Below are 19,587 nucleotides of genomic sequence, written 5' to 3' on the forward strand. Positions count from 1 at the left end.
CAAGCTGCAATTAATTTCAAAGGAGAGGCTTGTTATACTCCAAATATTAGAATATTGCCTTGCTTTTGTACCATTTTCCTTCTGCTTTTTATAACCCATTTTTATCCTAAACAAAAATGCAGATAAGAGAAAAGAGGTTTATCTTTGCAAAAAACACAGAATTGGTTGTTTCATGTGTATGGAAACTAAGATGTAAGTCAAACACTTGTGGTTCAACTTCCATTCATTTTCTTGGTTATGAGAAATTGTTCTCCTCCTCTGTTGCTTTATCCTGAGCTAAGCTAACTCCTATCTCCTGGTGCAAACTTAGTAAGTATACGGTGGACACTGATCTAATAGATTATCAGAGTTGAATCAAAGCAGGTAGTCTGATTGTAGAGCTCCAGGAAGAGATACAGGTTTCTAATAGTAATCACTGTTCTTCCAGTGGCATGTTTCTGATGGTAAAGGAGGTCCACAGAAGACTGCTCTGTCTCTATTCCATCATTAAATCATGATTTAAAATTGATTAAAACAAGCAAACAAACAAACTAATTAACAAACAAACAAAACAGTATACCTCAGACTTCAGTACAACTCCCCTCCAGGTCATACCACCTACAGAAATACTAACGATTTTGCAGTGGTTGGATGTATTAGTGATGGGGAGGAATTATCTTCTTCTGAATGTGAATTCAGTCCAAAGAGACGCTGATCAATTTCATAAGGAAATGGACGTTTAGGAAGGCTGACTGTGATTTTGATATGATAACAAAGATATGATTACTGATTCATCCAGCACCAATTTTCCCACTTCAACATAATAGGTAGTACTGCAGCTTAATGCTGGTTTCTACTTGTGTTAAATGGAAAGAACCAGAATTCTATACAAATATATATGTGAAGCCAGCATGGCAGTGCTGAATACTGCATTTCATCTCGTGACCACTTAAGGCTGGCTCAAGTCAGTGAATACACATTTAAAATTGTTATTAAATAAATCAAATCAAATAACTGTGGCAGTTTGTGCTTCGGTTTTGATTCGAAATGCTAGCATTTCATTAGTCTGTTGCTTCAGCACTTATTAGAAGGTATCCGAACTTGTGTAATAAACTTGTACAGCCTTCCCATCTAAATATGGCTCCAAAAAAAGCAACCCTCAAAAATGTGGAGTGAACAAACCAGTACATCACATGATGATGGCATGTCTATCTGATGCTGACTGACTCTGTTTGTATCTTCCTGCACTTGTAGTTTGAGTGTAACTTAAGTCCCAAGAGAAAACAATAAACCATGAGATATTTTTTAATAGTTTAGAGATATTGCATTAATACTATTATGTTTGTTTGTTCATTTATTTATTTAGCAGCAGTAATCTTGTTGTAAAAAATTGTTCTTGTTTAGAGCCCCACTAAACACCTTAAGGAAAGGTATTTCACAACAGAAGAAACCCTACATACTGTACGTGGTAGGGGGCTCATAGTTGGTTTAAATTAGTTGTAATAGAACACAGTTTGTACACATCTATCATGAGGTAAAAGAATATCAAAGTGGGGTGAAATGGCAGAAAATATATTGAGCATATAAAAAAATGTCACAGAGGCTGTGAAGAAGGTTTTGGTGTACGTGCTTTCTGATGTACACTTTGTATGAGGCTTCTGTTCAGGGGTCGATCTTATAATCATTTGTTATGTTTGTGACTATGGCTGTAAATATGTGAGCCTGAATCCATCTCCTTGACAACTGAGAAGACATCTGCCATCTCCATATGGAGAGAAACAGAGAGAAAGATTCAAAGGAGGGACAAAGTAGAAAACAGAGAACACAAAATAATCAGTTAGAACAATTAAAAATTATATATTCAGATATTTTTATCCTTTTATCTTTAAAGTTTAGAGAAAGCTTCTTTTTAATTATTGGTGTTTCCCATCTTTTATTTGACACCAAAGACGAGAAATGAGAATACCACAGTACTGAGAGTTTTTGAATTTTAGACTGTAGGAAAGGGTTCGAGTTTTCAGTATTTTATGGTTTTTCTGACTAAATGGGTGTAAGTAGTATCCTGCATTAATTTCACAAAGTAAAATTTTATTGCCTCATTATAAATGGAATGGAACTGACTTGAGACACTGGGCTTGGGTCTCATCTGGTATTTGATATGAATGTCACACAGAGTTAAAATGACACGATGGCAGAGTGCCCAAATGGTTGCAGCCCATGGCACATTATTGAAGGTCCCTGGTTTGGTAAAGGCATTTATAACCCTCCTTTCTGTCTTCCTACACCTGCATCATCCTACAAATTATGTCACACATGCACAAATGTATAACAGATTAATAAACAGATAAGACCCGGTAGAAAAAATATGCACATCCAGTTGTGCTGCACACCGATTTTATGCTTGTGTCTGGTGAGCGCACACTCAAAAGCACAATGGGACAAGTGGGGTCTCTTTCTTTCTCTGCGTGTGGTAATGGACACTGCTGCTTGATGTCTGATTTTGTCCTCCATAGTCATTCATTTTCTAGCAGGAAGGACACACACATACACGCCTCTCACTCAAACTGTGGAGGAGGGGGCACTAAAAACTCATTACATGGACGATCAATATTGCACACACTTGAGAACCGAGTGTGTGTTTGCCCCCTCTACTGCATCCACAATGCACACACGTGCGCACACACATACACATACCATGCTGGCAACAATGACAGATGACTTTTGTCAGCCTGATATGTGTTACCGTGGTAACCGGTAGGTTACATTTTGGTATGTTACAGCAGAGGAGACACACACACGCATGCCAGTAGACACATTTAGATAAATGAGGCAAGGTCACGATAAAATACAGCAGCTTAATATTTGATCAAATTTGAATACTTTGAGGACTGAACTAGCTCTTAAAACCGGATCGTTTTACAGTTGCCAACACAAATGTCAATGCAACTAAACATGAAAAAAAAAGAAAATTAATACTTACAAATACCTCCCCTGGGATCTCTGACCCTTTTTTTGTTTTGGGCAATCAGATCACAAGTGGGAAGCACTAAATACAAGTGTAAACAATCTGCAAAATGGACTGTGATGTGATCGCTTAAACCACTTGCCAAGGTGGTCGGGGACACATTCACTGCATATCTTTTGTAATGTAATCACTAATAGGTCCCGATGCATCCCCAATAAAGATATAACAAGTAAATGCTGTTAGTGTAGGTGGGCTGGTATTATTATTATTACAGTTCATTAAGCATTTTGTTGTCTCTGCTCTTCCTCACTTGACTGTTGAGAGATGGATGTTATGACTGTGCACAATACCCTGGGACCTTCTAGTGAATGTGACCTAAAAGAAACTGCATTTAGGCATGAAGACAATCTCCTGAAGCTCAAGCCGAGCATCAGATTGGGGAAGAAAAGGTAATTTAAGTGGCTTTGATCATAGTTGTTGGTGCCAGATGGGCTGCTCTCAGTGCTTCATGATCTGCTAACCTACTGGAAACGGCCCCCCACACAATCATCTGTAGAGTTTACAGACAGAGTGGTACAAGCAGAGGTGTGGACTCGAGTCACATGACTTGGACTCGAGTCAGACTCGAGTCATTAATTTTATGACTTTAGACTTGACTTGAAAAAATGTTCTAAGACTTGTGACTTGACTTGGACTTTTACACCAATGACCTGGGACTTGAATTGGACTTGAACCGGTTTACTTGAAAAGACTTGATATTTCACCCCAAATATAAAATTTTACATACATATTATATAGAGATTGAAAATGTGACGTCATTCAGGGGTAAAACCGCAAAGGATTCTGGGAACTCGTGGCAAGAGGTACTAGCGCGCGCAGGCTTTCAATTGAAATCAGTCACACAGCGATAAAAAGAAACACAAAAATGTCAAGAAGCTGTTGTATTATTAACTGCAATAGCCGGTCGCATGACAGCCACGGGAAGCCGACGGGTAAAGAGATCGGTTGTTATCGGATTACGTCGTTTGAAGAGAAATTGTTCGAGCCATGTTTCCGAAGTGAACAAACAGGCGACGGATGGCCTGGATTGCAGCCATTCAAAGATCAAATATAACGTCCCAGAACACTCCAGCTCACAGGTTAGTCTGCTCCAAGCATTTCCACAAAGGCAAGTCTTCTGTTGTAGTTAATGCGTCATTTTCATAACATAATTGGTGATATAGGTTACAAGCAAGTCTGGCGCTGAACAGAAATTGTCGCGCTATGCTCCTTTGTTTATTGTGCATAAATAGTGAATTGTCCTGACACAATATTGGTTTCGCTTCTGTTATTATGGTACATTGACAAAAACATATACTTTTATTCACAGGATAAAACAGTTTTTTGTATCACTAATTGCCCAGTACGATTACAGCATACAGTATTATTGTCACTGCTACATTTCTGTAATGCTACCAGAAATTATTTCCACTCTAATTAATTACCATTGAGCTCAAAGGTCCTATTAATAAACGGTTAACGAATGTGTATTTATGAAGACGATTTGTGAGACTGGTAAACTTATGATACGTACGATGGTCTTTCGTTCTACACGGTGCATTTCAAGGTCCTGACCCATCCGTCGGTAAACTGTACCTGGGCTTGTTGCAGTGACCTGAAGTTACTAAACTTCATGAGTGTATGCACTCACTCCAAGAACCGTATAATTATAAATATGCATATAAATATGCTACAATGAGATAGCTGACTTCATCTAACTAGCAAATGTTGTCCAGGCTACGTTGGTGATGCAGTTTTTTTAATGTGTATGATATTTTTGTCATGCGATTTTAAAGCCGGTCCTACAACCGCATCCAAGAATAACATGCAGCTTATCTCAGAACTGTCGGTGAAAATTATTCTTGGAGCTAGGTTTAATTGAGCTGCATTTTAAAGAGGTGCAATTTCACAATTTGTGTATATTTTCTAAGTTCACTATTTTGTCATGTGTTGAGAAAAACACAGATTTAAAAATTACATGGTCTAATATTTACATTTAGCATAACTGCAACATTATTTTTTCGTTTTTTTTTTTAAAGACTCGAAAGGACTTGAAATTCAAAATTTCAGACTTGTGACTTTACTCGGACTTTTACACCAGTGACTTGAGACTCGACTCTGACTTGCCTGACATTACTTGAGACTTGACTTGAGACTTGAGGATAAAGACTTGAGACTTACTTGAGACTTGCAAAACAATGACTTGGTCCCACCTCTGGGTACAAGACAGTAGTGACAGAAACCACGGTATGCAGAAAAGCATCATTTAACTATAACACACTGAACCTTCAAGCACACGGGCTACAGAAGACCACAACCGCTGCCATTCCTGTCAGATAAGAACAGAAAACTTAGGCTACAATGTGCACAGGCCCAGCAAATTCAGACAATAGGACAGAAAAATTTTGCTTGGTCCGATGAGTCTCAATTTCAGCTGCAACGTTTAGATGGTCTGGTCAGAATTTGGTGTAAAATGGTAAATGGCCTGTATTTATATAGCGCTTTACTAGTACCTAAGGACCCCAAAGCGCTTTACACATTCAGTCATCCACACATTCACACACAGGTGATGGCAAGCTACATGTAGCCACAGCCACCCTGGGGCACACTGACAGAGGCGAGGCTGCCAAACACTGGCGCCACCGGGCCCTCTGACCACCACCAGTAGGCAACGGGTGAAGTGTCTTGGCCAAGGACACAACGACCGAGACTGTTCAAGCTGGGGCTCGAACCGGCAACCTTCTGATTACAAGGCGAACTCCCAACTCTTGAGCCACAATCGTAAACTACATGCTTGATTCAAATCTTCTATCAAGAACTCAGGTAGTGCTTTGGGGAATATTTCCTTGGCACACTCTATACCCTATAGTACCAACTAAGCGTCATTCAAACACTACACGCTATCTGAGTGTTGTTGCTGACCATTTCCTTCCCTTTATGACCACACAACATTCTTTTACTGTTACCTTTCCAAGTCCAGGAGTATCTTTGATCTTGTTTGCTGCACGGAGGAGACAAGGTGGAGCTGGGGGAGGAGCCATCAACAGGGTGGAGCTAAAATTGGTGGGAAATAGGGGTGGGTCACATGATGGCGATGATGTCACTGTAGCTGTGAGCGCAGCCGTCTTCTGCTTCTTCTTTTTGGACGCTAAGCTCAACTTCTGAGCAGCTCTGAGAGAGAGAAAAGCAGAGAACAAAAGGAAGAAAGAGAAGGAGAGACAGCAGTCAACCTGTCACATTATTATGCTTAAACTACACTGTGACAAAGTCAAAACAAACAGCAAATATTTTCAGGAGATGGATTGTGAAAGGAGAGGAGGGATGGGGGCACGCATGCATGCACATACAGTGTGACTCTGCACACATCCTGATCCAAAGTAAAACAAATATGCAAAACCCAACCGATATCCTTCAGCTCATGCACACACAAAGTCATGAACACATGTACACACAAGCATATTCACATTGCTGTTTACATATGTAGCAGCATCTGGATGGGGAGTGGTTCATTTCCCTTCTTGCTACACGATTCCCTGCGGCATTCAGCTCAAAAGAAGCCACCAGAAATTATATTTATATATACTCTATCTCCTCTCCTCTTTCCTCTCGTTTGTAGCTTTAACTTCTAAACTTCTAAATCTCACTTTCACTCTCTTTCTCCTCTACTTCTGCTCTTGCTCTCATTTTTCTACCTGTCTGCTTCTCTCAGAACAATTGTTTCTCATCTGAAACTTTTCTAACACTCCTCTCATGCTTCATTTCCTAGCAGAAATACCTCATATACATATATAACAGTCTGGATTTCTATATGAAGCACAGCAACTTTCACTCGTTTTTTCGTCTTTGTCAAGACAGTCGCGTCAAATCAAGTCAAATTGTTTATCTGAATAAATTTAGCTTGAAAATATACGTTTGCTGATTTATAATGAATGTAATTATGTCATTATTAACAACTGATGAGCACCAATCTCTGTCACATAACTGTTTCTACTTGGTCAGAGTCCTGTGCAAAAGACCTGTTCTACATATTCATATTTCCTAATGCAGATGTATATTTAGTATATTTTTCTAAAGCCAAAGAGCTTCAATATAACCTGGGCTGAGCTTAAAGGCAGAAGAGAGGTTATGTGAGAGTCATTTTGAGAGAAAACTGAGCAAGTCTCCAAGCAAAAATGTGCTCGAGTGATTTACGTGATCTACATTTGGATTAGTAAAGAAAGAAATTCTTAAGTTTGAGCTTTTGCTTCTTCAACTTCAATTCAACAAGTCACAACTGAAACTGGCAGATTACCTAACAGCATTAATAATGTGATACAAATTAAAGACCTCCAAAGGGCCACAGGCAGAGATTTCTGCTCAGTTTTTATTCAATCTATCTTCATATATATTTCCAAGATAATAAAAAGAGAGAAAAAGAGAATGAGAGACCTTGCACTCTGGCACGCTCTCTGTCAAAGAGCCATATTCTCACACCATTGGCTTTCAATTAACTGCGGCAGGTTACAGAAATGAGAGCAAGGGGGAGAGTCAGCGAAAAGAGAGAGACTGAGAGAGAGAGGAGAGATTCGGTGACCCGTAGAACGATGAAGCATTTCACCATTTGACTAACTCCCTGGAGATTTGGGTGGGAAGCTGTGTGTCTGTGTTCCTGACTTTGAATATGTGTGTGAATGCATACTGTTTGCAATAAACCTCCATGAGAAGACTCCTAATTGGTTTTACACTGTGTGAAAGTTAAGCTTACATACTACAGCAAATGCAATCATAAATAATTACAGGTTTTCTCATGATATCAATATAACAGTGTACTGCCCGTGTAAAATGCAGAAGATTAGATAAAATGATTTACTGTGTGATAAAAGTAATAATGGACTCAAAACTGTGGATCCATTCTGTTTATATGGTGGCATAAAATGATTTTTTGGGGGAAAAAACTATCTTGTAATTTTCACAGGAAAACAACTGTAAGAAGAAGCTGGATGAGTTGCAGGATGCGACACGACAATGATGGATTTATGCATGGTTACTCTGCTGCCTACCTGTAACACACAGTGCTCGCAGATTAACTTTTTTTTCTTCTTCTGTGCATAAATGCTCATTTGTGAAAGGGCTGCTTCTTGGACAAAGGATTTATTCTTAATTCTTTTCTTTTTTTTGACTGTTTTTATAATGCATCCCTTAAATCCTCCAGCCACATCAGTTTCAAAATGCACACATGCATCTATTGACATGTTTGTATCAGTGCTATTACCCTCTTATTATATCCTCTCACCCTGACTAGTTTAATCTGTGGCACAACTGAAGCATGGTGGACACGCCACCTAACTGGTGCCATTTAATGACAAGTGGCCTGGGATTTGTCTAAGTGGATCTATTTCGATCTAACCCTAAAGTGAAGGGCACTTGTTTTCCATCCATCAGCTGTTACATCCCTTCATCCTCTTTTCCATTACCTTAATTCCTCCACTCTTCTCCGGCTTTCGCTTCCTTCCTATTACTCCAATCCCACTCGCTCTAAACCATTCCCTATACCTTACCCTTTATTTTATTCCTCTCTCATTATTTTTATCCTTCATGCTTTGCTGTCTTATTCTCTGCCCTCTATATAGCCACCCATCCATCCCACCATCCATTCAGCCTTCCTCACATGTATTGATTCTCTCAGCCACCCATGCCTCTCATCCTCTCGGTCCCTTGTTAAAAAGCAGCACAGGTCACAAACAGCCCAGCTAATAACATGCTGCTGCTTTTGCTTTTTTCACCCCCCTTCCTTTCACGCAACTACAAAAACTTTCAATTGAAATGCACACACAGCTGATTTATGACTGCTGTCCCTCTGACTGTGTTGTTGGTTGAGTGGCTAATTACATTCTTTTTAGCAGACTGTCAGTAGAAGACGATACAGGGAGAGACAGAGAGCGATGGCGAAAGTGTGAGAGCACTGGCTAAGAGGGACAGGAGACTGGCTTTACCGACGTTATCTATTGACACGTACATGCAATCCACGACTGACACACTCCTTGCTCTCAATTAAGACATTGCCATATAATCTGCAGTGTATTATCACTTCTTTTTGCACATCTTTTTGTTCTTCTTCTTTTGGCTGCTCCCCACAGATGACTCTCCTCTTCCATATCAGCCTATCATTGTCCTCTGTCACACCAACCCTCTGTGGCTTTTCCACTTGTCCTTCTGCCTAGCAGCTCCATGTTCAACATTGTTTCCCCATTATAGCCACCATCCCTCCTCTGCACATGTCCAAACCATCTCAGCCTTGCCTCTCACCACCTGAGCTCTCCCTCTGATATACTCACTCCTAATCGTGTCCATACTGGTCACTGCCAATAAAAACCTTAACATTTTCAGCTCAGCCACCTCCAGCTTGGCCTTCTGTTTTTTTTATTAGTGCCTCCATCTCCAAATGATACATCAAAGCAGGTCTCAGTACCATCTTATAAACCTTCCCTTTCACCCATGCTGCTATCGTTCTGTCACAAATCACCCTAACACTCGCTCCACCCACTCTACCCTGCCTGCACTGTCCGTTGCTTTAGATGACTAACCCAGGCGACTGTATTAGCACGCAAGGCTGCATTATAAAATATCAATACACATTGTGTTCAAGTCAAGACATGAAGACAAGTCAAGTCAGTTCATTTGTATAGGTCAATGGAAAGATGATGAATAAATTTATGATGTCTGCTGCTCTTCTGTATTGTGTCTCCTAACCAAGCAACCATCCAAAGCCTCCTTTGTTAAAATGCCCACCTTCAGCTATGAAATGAAGAATATGTAGCTTCTGCTACACAGAAAAAAATGCATTTTACATAAAGGTCTATAGAGGTTTCCAAGGTCATACACTGCTTATTAGTTCATTAGCTCATCAAGTCTTTGTTTGCCTGAAGCACATATAAAGAGTTTTAGCACTACGCCTCGTTTCAGTGTGTTAATAATATGGTGTGTTAAATCACTGTTTGCAAGCTGTCGGGCCTTAAACGGATGGAATGAAAGGCAAGAATGTGGGCTAGTGACGACACTCGAGAGCAAATAGGCCTCTTCCTCCATATGTCAAAATAAAAGTTTAAAACACACACGAGCAAAACAAAAACCATAAAATGTGGTCCCAAAGTGAGACAGCTGATATGTTAATTTGTTTACCACTATACTCATATTTTAATCATCAATCTACCATTGTGATGTCTAATTGGTCCCCAGTTATCATTTGATGGAGCACTTCTTTTTAAAGAATACAGAAGAGAGATAGTGAGATGTAAATGAGACAGCCCCCCCAGTCTCACTGCTATCCTCCATCCAAAATAACAACGCCCTACCAATTCACCAATTCACCTGGGACCTATTCATTTAATCGGCTACCTCCAGCACACACACACACAGCCAGCCAAAATCCCCAAAGATTCAATCCCCGGAGCATGCAGTAAAAAATTCCTTCACTGATAGAAACTCCCTTCCCCCAGTGACTAAGAGCATGCACACACCACCGCATGTCTCTATCCTCTGGCCCAGCAACCCTCTGGGGACAATGCAGCACAGGGAAGATGTAGTGCTACTGCGTGAGTGTGACATATTCACAGACAGATTGCTACTAATGAAAGATATTACTCACATGCACATTAGCAAAGGTAAAGGAAAGGTCAATGTAGAAACTGAGAAACTGTTAATAAAACGGGGAGAACAGGAGAGTTGTGAAAGAACAATAGGAGAGGAAGGAAGGGGATAGAGGAAGAAGAGAGCAATTAAGGGAGAGAAAAAAGAGAGGCGACAGAAAGAGGAGCCTGAAGGAAGATAGGGGATCAGGTGAGTGGAGATATAGCGGACACAGGGATTTTGCCATGTGCAGACAGTGAGCAAGGGGGAAATTGTGTGCGTGTATACCTGTGTGTGTGTCTGTGTGTCTGATAAGAGTGTCTGTATGCAGTTCACATCTGAGAGTAAAGACCAAGATAGGCAAAGGATTTACCACCACTGCATGGCTGCATCCACTGAAGGTAAACACACACAGAGTCAAAAATCAGAGGTGACACCAGGTGAGCACATTGGTATTTCTCTGCCAATTAAACCGAATTCCTTCACAGACACAAAATACACAAATAAAACAGACCCACTGACACTGACATCTACAAACACATCCCGGCAAACCATTAAACAAACTGGATTCTTTCACTTACAAGGTTCACGCTCATAAATTGACCAAAGACAGCTGGCTTTATGTTTGTAATGTCAACCAGATGTGCGTGGGTTTGTGTAAAATGGCCTTGATACTCGGCAGTTCATGGGGTCAAAGAAGGGAGCGCGTGCATGTGTTTGGGTGTCTTCCAGTACAATTTACGACCGGTTGCTAGTGCTTTGAAAGACAGACAGCATTATGTCTGCACCACTGATGCCCGACACTTATATATCAAACACAGGCACACACATTTCATTATCTGCAGATTTAGAGGGGAGAAGACGCGTGTGAGGGAGTGAGAAGGAAAACCATCAGTATCATTTAAAATGTGATTTAAAGCAGCTCATTAGATACGACATGTCAGCAATGCTTCAGACACTGTGACACACTCATGGTGCGGTGTCACCCATGAATAATTTACTCGTTCATTTTGAGCTTGCCATGTTTTTTCATCAATAATTTACCCATATTACCCGTGTCTTATTTATGTTGTGCTGCTCTGCATTTCTCCAGATTTGATTACACAGTTCATCGAAGACTGATGACTGGATCGTTGATAGACACACAACCCAACCAAGAGATAAGTGAGTACTCTTTTGTGCATTATACTGTATAATAGTATTCCATTTTTTCATCACCTTTATCTTACAATGAGATTATTTGTCAGCCCATTATTTTAATTCCTCCTGCTTCATTGAACCAATTGAGAATAAAGAGGCGACGACCTGAATGAGGGGATTTCTGGACCTTTAAACTCAGAACAAACTAAACTAAATGATGAGACTTGCATAAATGAACTAATGAGTTTGCCATTTCTGTGCAACAATAAATCTACTACTCTACAAAATGCCACTGAATCCCAAGAAAGTGATGGTTGTGCGATTAAATGAGATCGGTAATGCTGTGAGTAGGGCTGCCACAAACAATTATTTTGATAGTCGACTAGTCACCGATTATTTTTGCGATTAGTCGACTAATGAGATCATGCATCCATTGGAAGTAAAACGTACAGCTTATTGCACCAGCATGCATCTGCTCTTATGTAAATATCATTAGCTTACAACTTGAAGTGTTTACGGTATGTGCTAACTAAAAATAAAGACAAGATGATAGTTTATTAAAGTTTAATGAAATTTGCAGATTGTTTCGTTGGAGTTTAATAAACTCAGTCTCGTTTGCTCCTTGCTATCTAAAATATAACAGGACACCGGAGTATATTCTCCAGCATCTCACACTTCTGATAATCAGTTGTCTGCTTGACGTTTATTCAGCTGTGTAAAAACTATAACTTTATTTCTCAGCCAAACCGATTTACTCAGGAACAAATAAAATACTAAAAAAAGCCAAACAATAACATTTCTACGTTATCTAAGTGACTTATATGTCATGTTTAACCTGAGTAGCGAAAGGCGGCGGCGGCTTTGAAAACGATTTGCAGGGAGTCCGGTGTTCTCACGGGCTCTAGTGAGCCTTGAACCTTGGCTAACTATCAAGCTAGTGGGTAACAGACGTCTCCGAAAACGTCGGAGCGCTTTTGAAAATATGTGGTGTCCTGATAAACTGAGCAGATATTTGAGGTTTACACAGCTACATTCTCGCCTGAAAATATGTTAAATGTTTATTTTGTGACCCAGAAAGAATAATAAGAGTAATATTAAAACTAACTAGCCATTGTTGGCAACTGCGCTGGGCCGCGCTATGAATTCTGGGACACAGCTTCTTCTTCGGGGTTTAACGGCAGCTGGCATCCTTGTACATGCAGTGCTGCCATCTTCTGTTTCAGTCCGTTATTACACTCTTAAATACTACTACTTATTCATGCGTCTTTTGGGATCTTACAAAGCTTCAAACGACGCGTCGACTATTAAATTAGTCGTCGACGATTTTAATAGTCGACGTAATCGTGACTAGTCGTGGCAGCCCTAGCTGTGAGTATGCAGATCCCCTGGCTTTCCGTGCTTGTGATTTGTCATGTTTAGTCAAGCTTTAGTCAAATTTAAATACAAAAGAACAAACGCAGCAGATGTTCAGATATATTTACAGCTCTGGAGAGAAATTCAATACTGCACCTGATCACGTTTAATTACAATGCCTGCTTGTTGGAATGATTCGTGGAGTGTACGGATCAGATGAGAGAGGTGATCTTCTTGGCTTTCACTCAGTGCATAAAGTGAATCTTACCTGGCAAAGAAAGAGGCAGCGGCGGAGGTGGCAGTCGCTGCTGTGGTGGTTGCAGCTGGAGTGTGAGAGGGAGAGTTTGTATATGATGATGAATTTGTGTGTGAGGGCGAGTGTGTGTTGTAGCGGTTCAGGGCAGCTTCGGTAATTCCCTCTCTGGAGACTTCTGAGATCATCTGGGAGATCTGATGAGAGAGAAAGACTTTTTTACTATAATTGACAAAACCAACAAGAGTTAAATAATAAATAAAAATACTAATTAATTAACAATATCCACAGGGCCTGGAGACTTAGACACTGTTGATGGGAACTTCACATTTCATTACATGATAAATTATGCAGTAGGAATGAGACAATTTCCAATTTTTGGGAAGCACTGCTCCGAGGCTGGTATTAACGTGTTGCTGTCACACACAGAAATTATGAGTTTAGTGGAGACTGGACAAAATTTCATAGAGATTTGGAAAGATTGTGTGCAATTAACAACATTAGTGTTAACAGTGAGCACTAACAATAATTTCCACAGCAGTGGCTGAAATGTGAAAATGTAAAAACCCATCAAAGACACAGTGAAAGAGAACAAGAACAGACGACTGAAGGAAAATCAGAAACAAAGGCTGGCAGCAGAGTCAGTATTTGCTGCTCGCTTCTCCCACCCAGTCAGACGTGATAAGACTTTGTCTCATGAATACTTTGATTGTGCTAACTTTGTGCATGTACTTCATGACAAACAAACTGCACACACACACACACACACACACACACACACACACACACACACACACACACATGACTGCTATTTATCTCTACCCTTGTCTTTTCCAGATGGTCAGATATGAGAACACAGTCTGGTTTTCCCCACCCATTTTGTTTCCTGTTGAAGGATAACTTATTGCATGCCCCTATGTGTGTGTGTGTGTGTGTGTGTGTGTGTGTGTGTGTGTGTGTGTGTACAGAAAACCTCTCTAGTGATCAAAGTGAACCAGCAGCAGAATGTTGTCTGCATCCTAAACAGACATAAACAAAGAAACAAAGACACTCTCTCCTTGGTTTCTTTCTTTCAACCTCATGTATACTTTTGTCAGATCGACCCTTCCTTCTTCTCCTCGCTATTCCCTGTTTTTATTAATAATCTTAACATATCTAGCTGCATTCTCTCTGCAGGGTTGTTGTGCCATCATAAGCTATATCCATATTTGTGATTTATTATTAGATCAACGCTCGTACCATTTGCGTTTTATTAGACAGAAGAAAGACAGCGTGGATAAAAAGGGAATGCCCTTTGTACTCATAATGCTCTAAATAAATTACATTTGCTTTCTTGACTGAGTTACTGTTTTTATCAAGTGCACAAGACAAACTTGATGTAATGTGTAAGATACAGAATCTGAAATGAAAATACACTTATTGAGGTGGAATGGTTGCTAAAATAGTTACTTTAGCACTCCTCTTGGAGTGGCAGTAAGGCTTTTTACTTCTGATAACTACAAAAAATACATTTACATAGCTAACCTGCCATATCTAATCAGTTAGATATATTAGATATCTAATGTTTTGTTTCAGGGTTCACATGTTATCTGTGGGCAGCACAGAGGTTGCTGTGGAAGCTTTTCAAGCTACCTTACAGCAGTACAGTTCTGCACTGAGTGTTGTCATGTCCATCACAAAAAATTGATGTAGTTGCTTGAGACAAAAAATAAGTCTCTCTTTATTTCTCTCTTTCTCTCTCTCTCTCTCTCTCACACACACACACACACACACACACACACACACACACACACACACACACACAAGAAGAACTGATATAGCACAATTAACTGATTTGAATGTGAGTTTGCCACCGCTGCATGTACTCTATGCTGTATGTGTTTATGGGTTTGTGCATGCATGCGTGTGTTAAAGCAAATCATTCATGACACAGATATGGATTATTGATTATAGTTCTTTATGTGCTGCCTACAGCAAGACAGCAAAGCACCTAAATCATGACCACACACTCCAATAAAGGAATTATAGCTTTTGTGTGTGTTAAAGTAAGTCCTTTTGAATATGTCTATATATGCTCTTGCCATGCGTGTCTCTGCATATGTGTGTACCTGTGCGCTTAAATCAGCTCCAACGTGTTTATATTTATTGCTGAGGGCTGCTGGGGTCCAAGCTCACCACCTGCTGCCTTGATAAATTACCTATTGTAAATGAGATGCCTCTATAGTTTATATACCACACACCTTTGTACATTTACAGCTGCTTCAAAAGCTCTGACCTGGCTTGGTGCTCGTGCATTATTAAACGAGCTGCGAACATATGAAATGAAGGTCCAGCGAGCTACAGGACTACCTGCGCTTTTGTACTGGCTACTCATAAATTCTGATGAATAAAATAAGGAAAACTACTAACACAATGTAAAAAAAAAACCCACTGTCCCACACAATGTTATTATGCAAACTAGGTGGTTTAATAATGTATAGCTTTGAGAGCTGGTGCTGCAGTTCAGACCACCAAGGCTGGACAGACATAGAGACACCAGTTTATAGCCTACAGTCACTGCATATGATTTAAGAGTCCACAGCTATGATACTGACTCAGGGAGATTCTACTGAGAGTGTGCAATATGTTTAGTGGTGCTATGATCTAAAAGCCTAAATCATGGATAAATGTTGACAATGGCAGTGCTAATGTGTAGCAGGTTAATGTTAATGTTAGTGTGGGTAAACACAAGTATAGCTGAGGCTGATAAAAATGTCCCTTTTGAACTTACCCAATCTCACCTCTCACCAAATGTGGTGTGTCTTTGTTCGGGTTAGGCATTGCTCTTCTTTTACTAAATTAGTGCTCAGGTGACCTGTAAGTTTTGGCCAGACATGCTGGCATTAACAGGAAGAAAGTTCTTTCAGGCGACCATTTAACTTTTAAAGCAGACCCTTTCTTTAAAATATTGTCATGTTGCAATACCACTTACACTTTACTGCCATTCACACTAATCACAGCAGAGCCCCTGACTATCACCAAATGTGGTATAGCTGAGCTGTTTGCACTGATGTTCTTTGTAATCTACCCTTTTCATTAACATGTAATTTCCAAAAAGCAGCAAATTTCAGAGCTAAAGTAACAGTGAAAGTGCCTTTCCTCAAATTGCCACCTAAGGCTGGCTATAAAAGTGAGTCAATCCTTGGACATTCCTGTTAAAATGCCCAACTTTACAACGGAAATGATATGTTTATAGCCTGGTATTAAAAAAGGTTATTGTCTGTGTAGCTAATTTCCTCCCTTTGTAGCAGTTGCATGTATTTTAAGGTCTAAGCATCACATAATCTACTAGTTTGCTCTCTCCACGTCTGAGGATTTTTGTGTTGTCCATCTGAACCTCTCCTCTTAATTGGCTCACACTCATGGGTTTGCTTGGTTCAGCTCACTGTCTGGTCTCAGCAACTGTTAACAACAGCATTATACTTCTGTCCTCAGCCTCCACACCTTTTTTGTAGCTGACTGTGTGTTTCCTTGTGTTACATCTGAGACTTTGCCAAGTGCTGTTATTGGTTTGTAATGGGATTTTGTGTGTGTGTGTGTGTGTGTGACTGCATCTGTGCAAATAGACTAATTCAGTTTTATTGTACCACTGAAGCAGAAGCAGTGAACTACCTTTTCTTTTACACAATTTTCTCATCTGTTTCTCAGAAGACGGATCTGTTTCTTTAGTTATTTTGCACTTGATGCAATCGCAAGTAAATTTCTTTCAGTTATTGTAACCTTTCTTTTTACATGCGCATGGCTGAATAAATATTACACTTGAAATTCGTGTTGACACTCTGAACTGGCAGCTGGGGCAGGACCCTCCTTTATATCTTTCCGTTGTGCTTCTTCATGTCTAGACAGAGCTGTAACAGAGTCTGAGCTTTGACTGACAGGTGCACAGATGTAGGCAGCTGTAGCTGATATCTGTCTGCTAAGCTTCACCTCTTGAACTCGTCCTGTTAGTGTCATTTATTTGAATTACCTCCTAATTATTAATCAAACATTTACTATTAATTAACTACTAATTAAACTACCGTCAGGGTTAAAATCATCATGAGATTTCAACAGTTTTGCTGTGTTTCTCTGTAGCAGTGATGTGGTAATGGGTGCCTTATCTCTGTCATTAAGCCAGCCACTATTTGAGAGCTGTCATATTAATCCTACATGAGTGCTGCGCATACAGAAAATTGATGGTCACCTGGCTAAAGCATTTACATAGCATTTTGGATAAAGTACTCATTAAAGTAAATTATGTCCCATTCAGATTTCCCCACAGGACACAAAGGCTGAGCTGCTGTCTCTATACTTTACAATAAATTAGGTTATCCTACATTGAATGAAACTTTAATGATTCCTGTGGGGATATTAGGTCACAGCAGCAGATAAAAGGATATAGATAACAGCAGGACAAATTGAGATGACTGAGGATAATGCAACAGCCAGAGGTGAAAATAATGCAGCTAATCAATGAAAAACACAGCATCTGACTGTGTTTTTACAAAATAGCCTGATCCTATGACTGTATCAGTCAATGCGGGACTTTGACAAATGTGATATTAGATTTTCCAGGTTATTAAATTAAAAAAAAAAATACAATAGCACACTATACTTCTGTAACTTTTACACTTTTCCTCTATATTATTTCAGTAATCCACATCTCTCACTCCCCTCTCGGAAAACAATAAAAGCTGACCAATTCATCTTCATTACATCACAAACACCATTTCCCCAGCATTTACCTTACTCATCAGTCTCTCTTATTTTATTCTTTCTCATATTACAGGCGCCCAAAATACAATCTGCACCTTCAGTTTTGTATAAGGGGAATAGAAATTGTGTGTTGTGTGTCCACACGCGTGTGTGGTCCTGTCTGATCTTATCGGTGCAATAAACACAATCTGTAAAACCATCTAAGCACTTACTTGAGTGGTTTGGCGGAAGAGAGAAAGAGGCCGCTTGTTCAAAATTAAAGTGGGGGAGGAAATGCGAAAAAATAAAGAAGTGAGCACACGGAGAAGGATGTTTATTTATTTCTCACAGAGGTGGTAGAGTTACAGAAGCAGGAGTTTATGTGTCAAACTATGAAGGAAAAGAAAGTAAGCTTGGAGGAAACAGAAACCCAGTCATGAAACGTAGGCAATACATAAAGGGAAATGACAGAAATGGATGTTGAGAGGGAGTAAATTATCGATATATTTGTAAACCTGAATCCTTAACACCCATAATGAGGCAAGGGGGTTAAAGGCTCAAGTGTCCTTAATGTCAAAGGGCAAGAAAATATTGGAAACACATTTTTAATGTAGTAAATTTGACGCCAGAGTTGTTCTACTCTGATGTAGGTGTTCCTAATAATTTGGCCAGAGAATGCATGAGAGATAGAAAGCGACTGTGAGAGAAGGAGAGAGGAGATGAAAATGAGATCTGTTTAGTTATATGATATATTACATAATCAAATCAGAAACACAGAAACACTGTCAAGGCTACATACTAGAGGCCAGTATGCTTGAAAATGAAAACCAGTTAAAAGAACAGAAAGTAAACTGAGAGGAATGTAGATTTATTTTATACAGGAAAACATATAATATGAAGACTATTAGCTGTGCTTACTCTCTATCAAGCTCTGACATTTAAAGGTAAGAGCTGGCTCTTCTCTTTCCACCCAGTAGGACTTTGCCATATCATACCACACTAGATAATACCAGCCTAAATCTGTACACAATATAAAAGTGTCATATTGTGATATCAGTCATATAGCAATGCCATGCATTAATCTTCTCAAGGACACACGACACAAGCCCAAAAATGTCTGAAAGTGAGAGCAGCATGTCAGCTGCTGCTGCTGATTAATACCTAAAGAGGGAATCGCTTTAACAGGAAGGAAGTGGTTTGGTTACCCCCAACAAAGCATAATACTTCGCAAAATGTGCAAGAACATGGTTCCTGTTAAGGTAGCAACAACAATCTTCTTTCATCTGTTGATATGCGAACAGCTGCTTATGTGCGACCCAAAATTACACAAATAAAATGACTGAGCATCGCTGGAGCACTCACTAGTTACACTCCATATCACTGCAATTCCCAGCTTCTACCGTTCTACCTTTAAAAGCCGGAGAGCAGTCAAGTCAGGAAGGCTTCTACCTTAGACCCCCGCGGAGTCATCATTTTGCGTTTCTACCTTTAAAAGCCGGAGAGCAGTCAAATGCTGGAAGTGGAAGCTAAATTGGCTAGT

The 19,587-nt window shown here is 39.8% G+C and overlaps 1 protein-coding gene across 2 annotated transcripts in view; it reads right to left on the reverse strand.

The window, feature by feature from the left end:
- The window catches only part of kif26ba (kinesin family member 26Ba), a 107,735-nt gene that overhangs the window by 41,056 nt on the left and 47,092 nt on the right, over positions 1–19,587 (reverse strand). For both annotated transcript variants that reach the window (XM_005915052.3, XM_042214162.1), the window contains exons 4-5: positions 13,350–13,531; positions 5,950–6,154 (exon numbers count right to left, since the gene is read on the reverse strand). In XM_005915052.3, the coding sequence (XP_005915114.1) occupies positions 5,950–6,154; positions 13,350–13,531 (387 nt within the window). The remainder of the gene's footprint in view (positions 1–5,949; positions 6,155–13,349; positions 13,532–19,587) is intronic.

The sequence above is a fragment of the Haplochromis burtoni genome, unplaced genomic scaffold, assembly GCF_018398535.1.
Source record: "Haplochromis burtoni strain Fernald_Lab_line unplaced genomic scaffold, NCSU_Asbu1 Contig_11, whole genome shotgun sequence".
Lineage (NCBI taxonomy): Eukaryota > Metazoa > Chordata > Actinopteri > Cichliformes > Cichlidae > Haplochromis > Haplochromis burtoni.